The 16,918-nt window shown below is 40.5% G+C and overlaps 1 protein-coding gene across 1 annotated transcript in view; it reads left to right on the top strand.

The window, feature by feature from the left end:
* The window catches only part of KLHL2 (kelch like family member 2), a 94,401-nt gene that overhangs the window by 40,662 nt on the left and 36,821 nt on the right, over positions 1-16,918 (top strand). Inside the window, exons 5-7 of the mRNA XM_083172895.1 lie at positions 2,282-2,444; positions 12,333-12,442; positions 15,004-15,120. Coding sequence (XP_083029021.1) covers positions 2,282-2,444; positions 12,333-12,442; positions 15,004-15,120 — 390 coding nt within the window. The remainder of the gene's footprint in view (positions 1-2,281; positions 2,445-12,332; positions 12,443-15,003; positions 15,121-16,918) is intronic.

The raw sequence follows: 16,918 nt of genomic DNA on the forward strand, positions 1-16,918 counted from the left end.
TGTATTTGTATTATTAGAATTATGCAGTATTAAAACCACAGACAGTAAAAGACAAGTACAGTGGGAAGCCTGTGGCAACTTGCTGCAACTAGTATGGACCGGCAGTGGGGAGATGCCGGCTGGGTTCTCTGATAGAACAAGGCAGTGAGTACCAAAGATGCTGCAGGAGAAATTTTGGTGGGAGTGAGAGGAGTCAACTAAAGTAAAGATAAATCAACAGTCAGAAGAGGAGTGGCAGTGTGTGTATGAGAAACTATGCGCAGAGATGATCTTGGGGTTCTAGATGGGCTAGGGGTGATTAACGGCTCTATATATGTAAGGTTTAGCCAGTGAATGAAGAAGGTTGCAGTAAGAGCTGATCAGCAAAGTTAAGGATATGTTGAAGTTGCGGAGAGGTGAGGTTTTCAACTGTAATAGATCAAATTCACATTTAACCTATTCAATGTTTTTCTATTTTTGCCTACTTTCGAAAACATTCCGAAAGTCTGGAAAGATGTGGATCAGAAAATCCACATCTCTTTAGGCAGAATTGTTCGGTAATTCTACAGTTTAGTGGCAGTTTCCACCAATGCAGATTGGGCTTTTCAAAAAGCAGTGAGTCGTGGCTGAAAACTGTCGAGTTTCAATAGGTCCTGGTCGGTATTTCCGAGTTTTGAAAAGATCAGCCAGGGTTGAATACCCCCTTAAATGGAGATTGATTATTTACAAAAATACATGTACAATGTACGTTGATGCTGCAGCTCTTCTTAGATTGTACGATTGGTAAATCCAGGCACAGTATTCCATTTATATATATCACTCCTTTATTTCAATACAGAATACATTATATTTTAGTTACATCAGACACACTTTATATTTAAATGTATCAAGCATTAGGTGCCCAGAACTGTCTCATCCACCTCGTCATAGTTGTATTGCAATTTCCCATCATTAGTCTTTCACAGATGAAGTGCTGTGCACCCAACCATCCTCCGTCTTTTGCACAGGTTTATAGTGATACTGGAGAATCTGGTTTGGTTTGCCTTTGTACTTTTGTCTTTGTTGGGAGTTGTTCTTGAACTTTACTTAGGAGACTCCTACATTCTTTTGGAGTAGTGACTCAATGCCTGTCTGACCTAGATAGGGTATAATTACAATAACGCAACCTCTTCTAAATATTGTTTGATACAATACATCAAAATGTAACACTATTTATCAGATTAATTATATTGGTAAATATACTGAGTAAGATCTTTAGTATCTGGTACTGCGTATCTGTTTCCATTCATGTAATGTGCTTTAATTTGTATCGGTTAGAAACATTTGGGGACGTACAATACTTTCCTATTAGAACCACTTATCTCATTATGGGTTGTGGCATCCAGACCGCCATAATCCAGACAGATTCTGGTCAATTATTTTAACCCTCACCCACCTCTACTGCAGTCACCCTAGCCTGCACCCTAACCCTAAATCCTTTCCTCCTGTAATTTACCTTTGGGAATCCATTGTTATTCTGACCATCAGGATCCCACTGTCCATATCAGTGGCATAACTATGTTTGGGCGCCCCCCCCCCCCCGCCGGAGATTTTGTCCACCCCCCTCCCCCCCAAAATAAAGCCTGTCCTCAACCCCGCTACTTACCCCTCTGCTCGCCACCACCACCATCGCTGGGACCCACATATCTACTTGTCTCTTGTCTGTGGTCCCGGCCGGCTCTCCTCCATGCAGGCTTGTTAATGAAAATGACCCTCAAAAAATGTCCGTCCCCTTACAGCAGACACTTTTTCAGGATGCTAGAGGAGGCGTCGGCCGCCCAGGACCTCAGACAAGAGACAAGTAGATCTGCGGGTCCCGGCGGCGGCAAACAGAGGGGCCCCAGCAGCAGTGCAGCGCATGATAGCCCCGCAGACCCCCGACGCCCACACTTAATCAGCGCCTCCCAGTGACCCCTGGGTCTGTGGGGCTATAGTTATGCCACTGGTCCATATTCTGACTGTCAGAATCCTGACAGCATCCTGTCCATATCTTCACCCAATATTTCTCATTGTCACCTCTTATGTTTCATTTGTCTTCTCCCATGGATTTGCCTTCAGTTTCTTCTCATTCCTGCCTATATGCACAATTAGAGGACCCTCCTGTACCCTCATATGTTTGTTATATGAATGTATTGTTTGTTTTATTCTTGTTTTAAATGGGACATGAATTGTATTAAAGGTGAAGGGTCGCCGGTAGTGCAGAGGAAGGATGTACTTTTGAAATCTGATTACAGCATAGTTTGTGATGCTCTTCCACTTGCAGGTCCTTCTCCCAGCAGCCAGTCTCTTGCAGCTACAGGATGTACGGAAAACCTGCTGTGAGTTCCTGGAATCCCAGCTTCACCCAAGCAACTGTTTAGGAATCCGAGCCTTTGCTGACATGCATGCTTGTACGGATTTGTTAGTCCAAGCTAATACTTTTGCAGGTAATTTTTCCAATGTCCACACTGTATTAATATTTTCCTTTTGACAAATATAATTATTTAATGTTAAAGGTAAACAAAATTTCTTCCTAGCACCCTTTTCTATTTTTTCCCACTTACTATATATATCATTTTATGTAATATATATCGCTAGTGTCTTGTGATATGCTAATGGAGGGTTGAATATGATTGGTCTGTCCTTTATTAACATTGTTTCAGTGTATAGGCAGAATCTGGGCTGAAGGGCATTTGTTCCGATGTTGGAATGAATTTCTGACACTAAAGTTTATGTCCAGCTTTGATTTTTAAATCAAGTTGTTACTCCACAAAGTCCACTCCATGGATGTAGTTATAGTTAGTGCAGAATGTACAACAGATGCCATTGTTTTTGGAAATATAGTTACAGCTGGATCAAGTAGAAACAATCCTGAAACTAGGTCCAGAGACTACTCACATAAACCCTTTTCAGATGGCAAACACCCTGGCTCCGATCCGGGTCTGGTGCATTCACATTAAACCCGAGTCGCCCATTATACAGAGGGCGGTATTCAATGTGAATACTGGCGACGTGCAGCGAATCCTGTTTAGGATTCGCTGCACATTCGCCACTGGTCGCCGCGTTCCGGAGCCTCGCCGGTTCCGGTATTCAACGAGCTCGCTGCCCCTGACCGGCGAATATGAGCTCCTGCGGCGAACGCCGCAGGGAGCCTGAGGACGGTGGCAGGCAGGGAGATGGAAGTCTCCCTGCCTGCCCCAGAACGTATGTGGGGGGGAGGTGGGCTCCCTGGGAGCCAGGCAGCACAGGCTGCCCCCCGGGGGTGCCAGCAGGGGACCGGGTATATTCACTACACCCGATCATGAATATGTAATGATCGGGTGAAGTGAATATATGAATATCTAATGAGCGGCTCGGCTCCGGCCCCCTGGTGGCTGGTCTGTGTAAAAAAGAATTTTTTTTTTTTTATTAAATATATATTCATGTGCTTACAGCACATGAATAAAAATAGCATGCCCCTCCTCAGAATAAAATTCCAGATTTTTTGACACCAATTGTAAAAAACAAAACACTTTATTTTAAAAGTTCACCTTCCACTTCACCATAAAAAGATAGCGATTGCTACTCGGTGAATCATGGCGAAAAAAACCTTCAAATGTATTCGCCATCTGGACATTGAATAGGGTGATTCACCGTTTTAGTCAGAAATTCGCCTTACAGCACAAAATCGCCATAAAAACCTGGCGAATCAGCCTCATTGAATACCGCCCAGAGTGTGACCTGGGTTTAACTCTTCTTCTAACCCGGGTCAAATCGCTGGGTTGCTCAAACCAGGGTTATAAGGTTTGGTGATTTCACACTGCACCTCGAACCGAGTTGTCACATCAGCGACCCGCCAATTATTCGTATTCGAGGGGGCCATAGAGCAAGCGGAGGATAATTATTTAATCTATAATCAAGTTTTTAATATTTCATGCAACACAAGAAGGATCATATAAACTTATGACATCAAGGCATTTTATTCAGATGCATCTCTCATTTTTACTTCCATTTTTAAATTGCTCCGTTTTGTGTGCCATGGACTTTACCACTAAGCTTTGCCATGCGTCTTTCTTTAATGTGTTATACTAATCCTAAATGTGTGGTACACCATTATCATAATAAAAGTCATACAGTATGGGTCTAAACAGGCTACAGAATTTTTACAGAATTTTGTTTCTTAATTCTCTAAATTGTGGATTAGTAATTTATATTGCAAAGGAACTAGTATAAAGTAGCATATTCAGTCTAATGATTCATGGCTTATATCACTCTAACAGTACAGTTGACTTGTCATGTGCATTGTTATGCTTAAACTTATCCCTGATACCATATCCTTTGCAGCTAAGAATATAAATCCTTAATACAGCAAGAGGAGTATTAAATTACTGTAAGTACCGTTATTTAGACAAGTCGAAAAAACATCACTCTTCGCTGGCTTAGGTTGAATTTAGAATCAACCTATTCAATCAAAATAGCGATTTTTCAACTAGTCAAAAAATGTCACAGTCGGAAAAACATAAGTTTTATGCAAATGTGCGGGCATTTTTTTTTTCTAGTTTTTTCTAGTCCTTTTCAGCCAATGCTAATTCAAACAAACCCCCCCCCCCCCAAAAAAAAAAGGAATCGGCATCAGTAAAAAATGTGAAACTGCCCGCAATTGAATACTTAAGTCTAACTTAATTGAATTCACCCCTTAGGGCAGTGATTTTCAACCTTTTTAAATTTGTGGCACACAAAAAAATATATAAAAATTGCCAAGGCACACCATAAAATTTTTGGTACTTGTGAGTTATCCGGGCGTCCGATTTTTTGATTGTATGCCTTAAGTTAAGGCATACAATCAGATGCGATGCGATGCGATATCGCATCGCATGCGACCATCGGATGCGATGACCCGATTTTTCCATAGGAATCAATGTTAAAATGATTCCTATGGAAAATGGGGTCCTTTTCATACCCCTACTATCCAAGTGGGCATGGAGTTGGATATAAACCTGTGGCGAGCGTAGCGAGCCACCGAGCCCGAAGCGTGGCGAGCGGACGGTATTCCGTGTCCCCTCGCGGGGCTCGCTACGCTCGCCACGCTTCGGGCTCGGTGGCTCGCTACGCTCGCCACAGGTTTATATCCAACTCCATGCCCACTTGGATAGTAGGGGTATGAAAAGGACCCTTTTTCCCATTGAATTCCATGTTAAAATGGACTCAGTCCATTTTAACATTGATTCCTATGGAAAAATCGGGTCATCGCATCGCATCGCATCCGATGGTCGCATGCGATGCGATGTCCCGATCCGACCCGATTTAAAAATCGGACGCCCGGATAACTCACAAGTACCAAATTTTTTTATCAAGCAATAACTGCCACCCCCCCTGTAATTCCAGTCAATGCTGCCGACACCCTTCACACCCAGTAATCCCACCAAATGCTGCCGACACCACCAAAGCCCCCAGTAATTCCCCACTTTGCCAACATTCCTTGTAATTCCACGCACTGAAATAATGAAATAAAATTATTATTATTTTTTTTTTTTCATTTACTGGCCTGTGTAAAATGCAGCAGGAGGCACAAATCATGCCCAGTCCCACTGAAGCACTCCGCACTGAAGGACCTGGTGGGTGGCAATAGCTGACGTGTACTGATAGCGGCGGTAGCTGTGCAATTTTATATGGCGGGCAGCTAATAGACAGCGCGGGACACTTGATAACCACTTGCCTGTTCTCCTGGGACCATCTCTTGCTCCTCCTGCTAGTGGGTGTGAGGTTAATAGTGAGGATTTCTAAAAATAAAGTGCTATGGTCTTTTACAAGAGTACCCCAGGTCTTGGTAAGCCTCCCCTGCTTACCGGTACTTGGAAAATCACAAGGGCTGGTATCTATATTCCCCCTGTAAAGGAACTATTTAAACAAATACAGTACTCACACACTGTAGAAAGTAAACGTTTAATACTTAAGGGCCCCATACATCAGCAATTAATTGTGACAATTTTCAGATATGGAGATGATTGCCACAATTAATTTTAGATGTGTGGGCTCCCCCTTTTGGCAATCCCAATCAAAATCGCCAATCGATTGCTTAATCAGGTTTTTAAACATGTTTAATAATCTGGTATTATCTGCAGATCTTTTTTATATGTGTGGGCATTCTCAATTCGTCTTCTTCATCTATTTACATTATGAACAGCTGAAATGACAATCGATTGGGCAATTTCCAGATATGAAGATGCAATCTTTAGATGGAAAAATCTGCCGATCACTGAAATAAATCAGTAATGTGTGGGCAAGTCAAATCGATTGTAGAATCCATTTATCTGGCCAAAAAATCCCTGTATCTGGAAATCCATAAATTGTGATTGCTTAAGTATGGGGCCCATTACACTAATGGGCCCCATACATCAGCAATCACAATTTATGGATTTCCTTGCGATCTGCATCCGATGTTGATCCGATGTTGACTATATTGTCAACATCGGAAAGGAAATCGGATCGTGTGTACACAGCATAACGTGTGTACACACCATAACAGTGCAGGTTTTGTAGATATCCAGGCTTGAGCACAGGTGACTTAATTAGTATCTGAGGGATTTTGATTAATCCATCTGTGCTGAAGCCTGGATATCTACAAAACCTGCACTGTTGGTGTGCCTTGAGGACCGTGGTTAGGAATGCCTGTTCTAGAAGATAATAGATAGAAACTGATTAGTTGCCCATAGCAACATTCCTTCTTCAATATAACTGCCACCTGACGATTGAAGCTCTTTTCTAAGTGATAGATAATGTAAAATACAAGTAGTTTTATGTACTAATTTTTGACTGGAAAAATTTCAGATTATTATAATAGTGAAAAGAAACAATTTAAATAAATACTATCATCCAAAGCAGCCAATTCCTTTCTTACTTCTTCAAAACTGTTCTTGACACGTATGTTTCACAATGGGTTCGTGTTCAGACAGCAGTAAGCTGACATACAGTATACAAGAGCAGTATAAAGTAGCAATGAGTTAACGCGAGGCATGGAATGTCCATTAAGGGTACACAGACAGACAGAGAGAGAGAGAGTTTGGAGTACACCAAGTATAGTCATATATTCTACCTTTTATATGCAGAACTACTCACACGTTGCATTCAGTACTCCTTGTTCACTGTACAAATCCTGTGTAATAACTTTGTTCTTCCCCCTCACCATCTGCTTTCACCTTTGCCAGCTAACACATCCCAATTTAGAATTTTAGTCTATGAATGATTATTTTCATGTTTTGCTGTTCATTAAATATGACATGGTACCATTAAAGTGTAATACAACGAACAAGAAGTATTACGTGTGGCCCTCAGCCTGCCAAATCCCTGTTTCCTCTTATATCTAATGCAGAGGAGGCCGTTTTATGATGCTGACACATTTCATTTGATCTGCTTTAAACCCATCTCACTCATGACTGTGCAGTTTTATTAAGTAGTATGGGGAAACTGGAGATCAGGGTCAGTGGAGTTGGCCCTACGGTTTATCCCACATAAGTAGCTGAAAGTCCTTGCCCAAGGTTCAGAAATAAGACATATGTGGAGAAAGCACAATACAAGTGAAAGCTCAAAGGGCAGAATACTAAAAGTTTGAAGTAAATATATGTAGACATGGGGGAAGCTGTATCAAATCTTCTAAAGAGGACACGTGGAGAAGTTTCCCATTGAAACTAACCAGCTACTAGCTAGCACAGGCATTCCCAACCACAGTCCTCAAGGCACACCAACAGTGCAGGTTTTAGTGATATCCAGGCTTCAGCACAGGTGGTTTAATCAGAATCCCTCAGATACTAATTAAGTCACCTGTGCTCAAGTCTGGATATCTACAAAACCTGCACTGTTGGTGTGCCTTGAGGACCGTGGTTGGGAATGCCTGAGCTAGCATGTCTCTAGTACATTCTGTAACATGCTATGTAGAATGATTGGTTGCCATGGACGACTACTAATCTTCTTTAGGAGGTTTGATATATCTCCCCGTAATCCAATTTCTAGAATGCTAAATGTTTAAACATTTTCTTTTTAGTTTTAATATACGTTTATCACCTCTAACTTCCTCCATTTTTTCTTCTATTATTTCTCTTCTTCCCTAAAAATTGTTACGAATGGATCACTATTAGTTTCATTGGTTACTGACTCATTCAAAATTTTATTGGACTTCTAATATGTCTATTATTCTATCTGTATAGGTCTCCATTGTTTACTTTGATCTACCAATAAACAAATAAAAAATAAAAAAATTCTGTCCAAGCCAAAATACCCTTGACAGATTCACATTAAGCCACAAAGGGCTTCAATATCATGTGAAGCATCTGAGATCCGAGATGTTCTAACCTTTTTTAGAGCAAAGCAGTCACCTAGGAATGCTCACAGGACATTTTGTAAACTCAAAATGCCAAAGCCTGGTGTATGGAACACAAGTAATACACAACCATTTGGCATTTTCACTTGCATTCGGCAAGCCATGTGATTCTTTATGCTGGTGAGCATGGCATCTGAGTTATGCAATGCTTTCAGTGCTTAGGGTTAATTAGGTTTATGTTAACTCTACAGTAATGAGCAGAACAGCCTTTCAGGCATTGAGTCTCCACCTCAATTACTACAGGCCATTTTTTGTACCCAGTTCCTCGTTTTTCTTAAGTTATTTTGAGACTTTTTACTGGAACTCTTGTTAAAAATTATCTCTCCTTTCCCATACTTTCTTATCAGCTTCTAAATTGTGTTTCCAGTTTAAGTAGTATGAATGGCTGATGAGGACTATAAAGTAACTTGAGTGTAAGGAAAATAGTGCAGATCAACCAAAGCTAATTATGGTAGTAGAAATGCTGTGTCTTGTAACCCCTGGGTTACTGCTGTACAAGCTCAAACACTACTGGGGCAGATGTATTAAGCCTTTAAAAAGAGATAAACGCAAGGGTGATAAACGTCCAGGCAATTAGCTCTAAAGGTGCCCATACACGGTACAATATTCCTGTGTGTTTTGAACTATATTGCCACTCCTTGTGATTTGTGTGCAATGCAATCGGGACCTAGTTCAAAAAGCACAGGATGCACAGACGTTATGCGCTGTGTGATGGGATGCCCGCGGGAGTGCGCATCGCACCGCACAACACCCTCGCACCATGTATGGGCACCTTTTAACTCACATTTTTCAAACTCCTATAACAGCATTTAGGAGCTGATTGGCTGGACGTTTATCACTCTTTAATCACCCTCGCGTTTATCTCTTTTTAAGGCTTAATGCATTTGCTCCAGTGTCTTAGTGAGTTTCCTATGTGACATGCCACCGGCAAAGAGCCTGGTGCTACAACTCAAGGTGGGAGAAACTTCTTCAGGCTGAGGAACCGGGAAATCATTCTTTATGTCTAAAAAATCTCAGGTATAATATCAGATCGATTTTGAACCATGTAACAAATCATTAGTAACATTGTTTAATTTTTAATTATGTCGACCTATTTCAGGTGTTGACCTAAGCCATGTCGACCCAATGCATGTCGACATTTGGTTGGTCGACCCAGTGACCCATACCTGGCTCCATATACTCATTTGGTATGAACCATAGATGTTTGAGGGGAGGCCATGTGATATATGTACTGTATGGCATTCTGTGAACAGCTATACTTTTTTCCCAGTTGTGCATATTTGCAAGTTCTGTAATGCCTCGGCACATGGGTCTGTATGTATGTGTGTATATATGGAGGTGTGACATCAGAGATGGCAAGGCACAGTGATGGTTCTTCCTGGGAAGTGGCTTAGAGGGCTGTCTCATTGTCATGCAATGGGAGTGTAGCAGATATGTCACTGCATGCAGACCGCGTTCTCAGACATAGCGCTGCTTCACCAGATTCCTGGCTCAGATGGAGACACTGCGCATGCCATAGGCAGGTGCATCTGTCAATGCTGGACATGATGGTGCACTGATGGTGGTCTCTCTGGAACCACAGACACATGGACGCAGTACAAGTGGGCATCTCACTGCTTGTACATTCCAACGCAGCTACCTGCACCAGGAAAAGGCTGATGTTATGTTTGGCACAACTCCATCGGTGCAAAGCCCAACTTTGAGTCAGGCTTATAATCTGTTTTGGTTCATTCCAATACTTTCCATCGGAACACCTACTGTGGGTAATCCTAGCCTAACCAACTGTCGAACAAAAAGTCCCCTTGTGTGATGTATGAATATACATCAGTATAAAAGTCCCCTCTATTGTGATTTGTATCAATATACGGAGTCCATATCAAATGGTCTTCATTAATATGTATTACTCTTATTTATTAAATTAATGCTTCAGACTGTTAAACAGAATTAAAAATACCAGAAGACTGAATTATGACTGGTTTGAATGAAAGATGGAGTATTTCCAATTACAAGTTGAATACGTATGAGGAGGCATATTTATTTTTTTACAGAATATTAGCACTTGTCTAATAATACTTTGTCTTCGGCATATTTCAATTACTGGCTAGATTGACATGAGTTAAGTACCATCTTAATGGATTAGTTGCTGTGTAAGTCAAATCAGTTTAATGCTGAACAGTGCTGCTGGCAGAACAGCGTGCGAGAGATTAGGAATAGAGCAGAAACATCCAGCCCCCAGATGTTTCCTTCCTTGTTATGGCGGTGTGCAGCTGGATAGCTGATAAAGGGAGTTGGAGGAGAGTCGTGTCAGAGACACACTGCTGACCAATTGGCAATAAGCACATCATGCAAAGTCCATTCAAGCAGTCTCAATGTGGCTAGTAGCCTTTGAGTCGCATAGATAGAATGAGAGTAACAAAATAAGTCTAAAAATGCACTTGCAGTAGGAATAAATGGTCAGTCTTGAAGTTTAAATATAAGGTGAAATGTTATCACCCCAAATGTATATGTAAAAATATTGATATATTGAAAATATATGTAAAACTCCTATTTAAATAATTCTCTTTTCTGCAATTTTAGGGAGCCAAAGGTTCCTTGCAGTGTGCTTCTAGCTGATTTACTGACAAAGAATATTGCTAATAATTGCTTTCCTGCGTGGAAAAGCATTATGGGGCTTATTTATTAAAGCAAATATAGTAACATAGTACTTAAGGCTGAAAAAAGACGGTCCATCGAGTTCAACCTATCTAATTTGTAACAACTGACTTGAATAAGTCATATCTATAGGATTCCCTTAGTGGCCAAAAATGTATCCAGTTTTGATTTAAATTCATTAACAGTAGATGCTGTAATCACCCCCACTGGCAATGAGTTCTGGAATTTTACTGCTCTAATGGTGAAGAATCCTCTTCTTAATTCAGTACAGAATTTATTTTCCTCGAGCCTGCGTGTCCGAAGTATAAGCCTGTTAGTGAAAAAATCATCTCCCAGATTCCCAATCCTGTATTTGAACATACCAATCATATCTCCTCTCAACCTCCGTTTCTCCAGTGAAAACATATTCAGCCTGGTTAACCTATCTTTTTATTCTAGTGATTCAAGACCTTTTGCTAGCTTTTAATTATACAAGGAAAACATAATTTTTTTTAACATTTCCTAATATACACCTTAGACCTGGGTTGGCCACTCTGGTCCTTAAGATCTACCAACAGTTCAGTTTCCAGAACACCTAGCTGGTGCACAGGTGCAGTCATTACTAACTTTCACATTTTCAAACCTGTGCTGCATTCATTCCCAACCAACAGATTCTACAGATCCACGGGCGACCTGGAAAACATAAACTGTTGGTAGATTTCGATGATGGTTTGGCCACCCCTGATGTAGACAGTCATAGACTACTCTGTCTGCTGCTCTGCTCTGTCCCGCCCCCAAGTGTATCACCCACCCCATCTCCGGCTGATCATACAGTCACTGGTGCTCTGTCGTCACCCGGTTGTCCTGTCCGCAAATATTCTGGATTTTTTTTCAAGTGTATAATGTGCAGTGTCATCCATAAATTATAGACCGTTGCTATTTACATCCTAAATTTACTGCCATCATTCTCAGGAACTATTGTTTGCGCTACTATTAATTTCACATTGAAACAAGTAATGTCAGGTTCTCCTCCCATTTCTTATCTTGTCAACATCCTTAAATTAACTCATTCAGGGGTAGATGTATGAAGCAGTGATAAGGGGGGAGAAGTGATAAAGTGCCTGGTACTTTATCACCATCCAATCAGCTACTAACTATCCCTTTTTAAACCCAGCCTATAACTTAACAGTCAGGAGCGGATTGGCTGGTGATAAAGTACCAGGCACTTTAGCAGTACTCCTCCCTTATCCCCGCTTCATACATCTACCCCTCATTTCCATCTTCTCTCATTTTTGTTTATTTTTAATGTCATTTGGTTATTAGCAGTATCTGATTGCTATTTTTGTTACAGAACAACACTTTTCTGATATTGTCCCTGGCGAGGAGTTTCTAAACCTTGGAATAGAACAAGTGTGTAGCTTGATTGCTAGTGATAAACTCACGGTTCTTTCTGAGGAAAAGGTAATTGCTTGTTCTAAAATGTTCTTTTGTGTTTTTCATGTAGAGATTGACTGCTAAGTATACCTGTCAGACGTACAGTTGCAGTAGGCTAATTGTGCAATGTTCTAACAGTTCTGGAAGTCCATCTTGTATGTGTGCAATTTCCTGAACACTGCTTCTGCCTTTATAGTAAGCCACCACTGGTCATAGGTGACAGGGTAACTTTATAGAATGACTGGTCTGGTATAGGGACAATTGACGCTCATTTTATAGTGTACCATAGAAGTATGAGAAATGGCTTCACATAACTTTAAATGGGTATATTTGCTAAAAAGTGGGTTTTCAAAGTCACTGTGATTGCTAGATTTGATTACAGCAATATACACAAGCCTGATTCAGTATATCTTACTATTGCTGTTTTAAGTTGACCAAAAATTGATAGCTTCGGCTTGCTGTTTAGTAAATAGTAGTTACCAGAGCAAAGCTTATGGGCTCATACTGGCAGTGTAATCGCAAAATGAGGGATTTCTGATGCAGAACTTGACAACCGAGTTGGCACAATCCAGCAGACCACAAACCCGCCCAACCATGAAAAAGGATATAGTTAACAGAACATTATGGCACTGGATGAAAGGCAACCAGAATAGTATAAAACAATAGTCCACAAATGAGGATTTTAGGAGGGTTAAAATGCCTATGAAGAATTGTCCTCTTGTTTACATTTCCTCCATAATAAAAACAGTAACATTTAAAAATAAATCAAAATACCAACACAATGTGGGGAGGTGCATTAAAGCGGCACATCTTTACCAAGGCGAATCAGGAAGCTACACTGACCAGATGTATTAAGGTCTTGTTTGCCACTGTTTTTTTTATTTATTTTTGTTTTTAATATGAAGGAAACAAGAATACAATTCATAGACACCAGAACTGTCCTTAACTCATCCTTTGTGGACCATTGGTTTGCACATATTTATCATTCTGTGTCGCCTTTGATCCATTGCCATATTGTTCTGTTAATCATACATACAGTAGTTTTAGATGTCTACCTGAGGTTTGCAGCTCTGTGCTCCGGTCACCAAATAATCATAAATGGATCACTAGCAAAGGTAGCAGTGGGACTCCAGTATGTAAAACAGAAAGAACATACTCACTGGCCTGTTTGCTTCCTGGTCTGTCATTTTCAAAGTCAATAAATGCATCTGTAAGATAGACAATTGAATATATGACATTTTACATAGACTGTTCTGGACACCTTGCTAATATAGACAGTATTCTCTTGATTTTCTATGCATGGAAACCCAGGAGGGGTTTCTGCACAAGCACCCAGGGGTGAGGGCAGTGATTGCTACTGTAGGTTATGTATTATGAGGATTATAACTCACTGAGACTGTTATTGACTTGCACTGCAGTATGATGCTCTGTATCCTTGCACTGTATAATGACTTGGATCATTCAGTATATTTCCATTGGCCTCAGGTTTCCATCATGCTCCTTTATTGCACATTTCACACACACATGGCTTAAGTCTGATGGTCTGATATGAGGCTTCAAGGACTTCAAAGGAATTTCAGTTTATGGAACGCTGATGGCTATAGTGAAAACCAAATATTGTACACTAGGAAGGAGAGAACAGAAAACAGTCACTTCTTTGGGCATCGCAGTGCTCATGGTAATCTGTGCTGATCCCTGAAGCCTAGCTGAGTATCCGTATGTTTATTTACAGAGGAAAGTAGTCCTGCCAATTGGAGAAAATTCTATTTTATAGCTTGTTTGTTTTGTGAGAAAGTTGTATTAAGCGGTTGCTAGAATCAATGGAAATCCGTGTCACGTGTTCTTGCTTCTCAGTGAAGGGTAATTAGCTGGGTCTCAGTATGAGCCCTGTAAGCTGACTATCAATATCCCTATATCTGCGTTAGTGCTGGGAGTTCAAGGCAGTCCTCTCGTGTAGATAAACAGTGCTGTATAACGTGACTGCTGCAGCCGTGGTAACACTGGTACATGACATTGTGTGGTAGACACCTACCGTAGCATAAATACTCCGGTATACGCTCACTAGGTCAACCAAAGGAAGGGTGACAGGCCTTAGGTCGACAACTTCAAAAGGTCAACATGGCTTTAGGTCGACACAAGCATTAAGTCAACATGGGCAAGGTCGACAGTCAAAAGGTCAACATGGGTTTTTCACCTTTTTTGGAGCCTACATGTGTTGAGAGGTGGTATTTCATGACCTACCGTCCTCCACTTGGGCATGGACGGACAATAGAATAGTGTGCCAAGCGAGGCATCGTGCCCGGCACGTGTCAACGGCACGTGGTGCACTGATATGGTGTCCATGTCGACATTCAGGTAAAAAAACATGAAAAACCCACGTCACCCTTTTGACTGTCGACCTTACCCCTATCGACCTAATGACCCTGTCGATCTAAACCCATGTCAACCTTTTTGCAGTGTCGACCTTCAGTGGTCGACCTTCCTTTGGTCGACCCAATGATCCCAACCCAAATACTTCATGTGCACATTACATCATATTTGAACAGTTAAGTACATTAAAGATCCATTCTACAATATTTCCCTAACAGGTATTTGAAGCAGTCATTGCATGGGTAAACCACGATAAAGATGTCCGCCAGGAGCACATGTCGCATCTGATGGAAAATGTCCGTCTTCCATTACTTTCGAGGGATTACTTAGTACAGGTAATTACAAGTAAATCATTCTCAGGGTTCGGATCTATACATGTATGCAGGGAAAACTGCAAGAAGGCTTTGTACTGATAGTTCTTATGACTGGTCTGCATTTGATATTATAAGATTGGTCTGTGCCAGGTCTCCCTTACTATAGGCACAGTGATGGTATTATATAGACACAAGGAAAAGTTGTACATGCTGTGCTGCAGTCCCATTGACCCAGTTTATTGTCATGTACAGTACACTGCTCGCTGTGCTTTATAAGCTTAAACAAAAAACAAAAGAGAAGAGAGCGCACTAATTTGATCTATACATATTTTAATTCATTTAAGGTAATAAAAAGACACAATTTAAAACCATTCATTTGAAAAAAAACAAAAAACAGTTCAGTATAATATCAATAATATATATAATAAACATCCAATTTTATATCACACCTATTTATAAATCATCCCAAAGTCCGATATTATTAAATATATTGTCTCCAATGCTCTTACCCACTTGAATCCTGTGTATTGTCAAGAAGGGTGGGGAGCCTGTAATAAGGTAGTCTTGGATCAGGTTAGTTGATAGCAATTAGTAGTTGTGTTCAGGAATAAGTTGTATCAAATAGACCTTTTTTTATTTATTTACTGTCTACTTTGATTTTTGATAAGTATTTATGAGAAATCAATTTTAGGTATATATTGTTTGCTTTATAAGCTTAGCACACAATGGAATTCATTTGTACATGATTCTGAAAAATACAGTTTATTTCGATCACTTATGGAGGGAAGAATAGAAAAACTAATATTTGATTTATTTAAAGTTGCTTTCTTTCCCATGCCGGTTTATAGTAGTAAATTGCATTCTGTGTTGTGTATTCTTTATATCCTGCCATGAAGCTGTAAAATACGTTAAGAGCCTGAGCCAACTTGGAAATATTTTGCAGCTATACATAGCAGTGAAATTCAATGCTAGTAAATGTGTGTAGATGTCATTGTTGGATATTCAGAGTTGAGCGTATGCCAAGATATGTTCTGTTTTCAGACGAATGTCTTGCACCAGGTATAGGTATGGTGCAAAGGGACTTTTTGATAGCAATGACAGGTGATGGATAGGGGCGAGGCCGATGCATAGATTGCTCCGCCTCTGAATATAGATGAAGATCTGCTTTCATTAAGTCCACATCTGAGCCTGCGTTGAATGCAACTCTTAATAACCCATGTGCTCATATTTAGTTTTATAAAAATGACAGATGTGTGTTGAATATCGAACTAGACTATAGACATATGTTGTATTTTCAATGTACTTTTAGAAAATGAATGCAAATATCATATCGTTACAGCTCCTCAATTTAATGGACTGTGTTCACATTGAAGTGCTCTACTACTGCTACCTATATTTCTATAGAACGCTATGGGTGGTATTCAATTTGTGCTGATCTTTCCAGCAGTAGGAAATAGCAACACTTTTTGACAGGAACTGGCAGAAATTACATTTGACCTATTCAATCGATCCGACTGTCGGAAATGTTCGGATGTTCAGAAAGCCTGTGGATCGGAAACTGTTGCAGATTGTCGATAACTGCAGCATATTTGACCGTTTAGCAGCTTTGACAATGCTGATTTAATGCCTTATTGAATATGGTGCTAAATTGTCAAATCTTAGGCCGTTTCTGACAATCTGTGGCCGCATTACGTAGATGCATCTCTTTCGGACTGTCGGAAATATCAACACACATTGAATACCCCCAAAGTGGTAAAAGCTGCTTGTATGTGACTGTGGTGTCTGATTACAGATCTGTCACAGGGACTTGGAATCCATA

The sequence above is a fragment of the Crinia signifera genome, chromosome 1 (assembly GCF_055691185.1).
Source record: "Crinia signifera chromosome 1, ASM5569118v1, whole genome shotgun sequence".
NCBI lineage: Eukaryota > Metazoa > Chordata > Amphibia > Anura > Myobatrachidae > Crinia > Crinia signifera.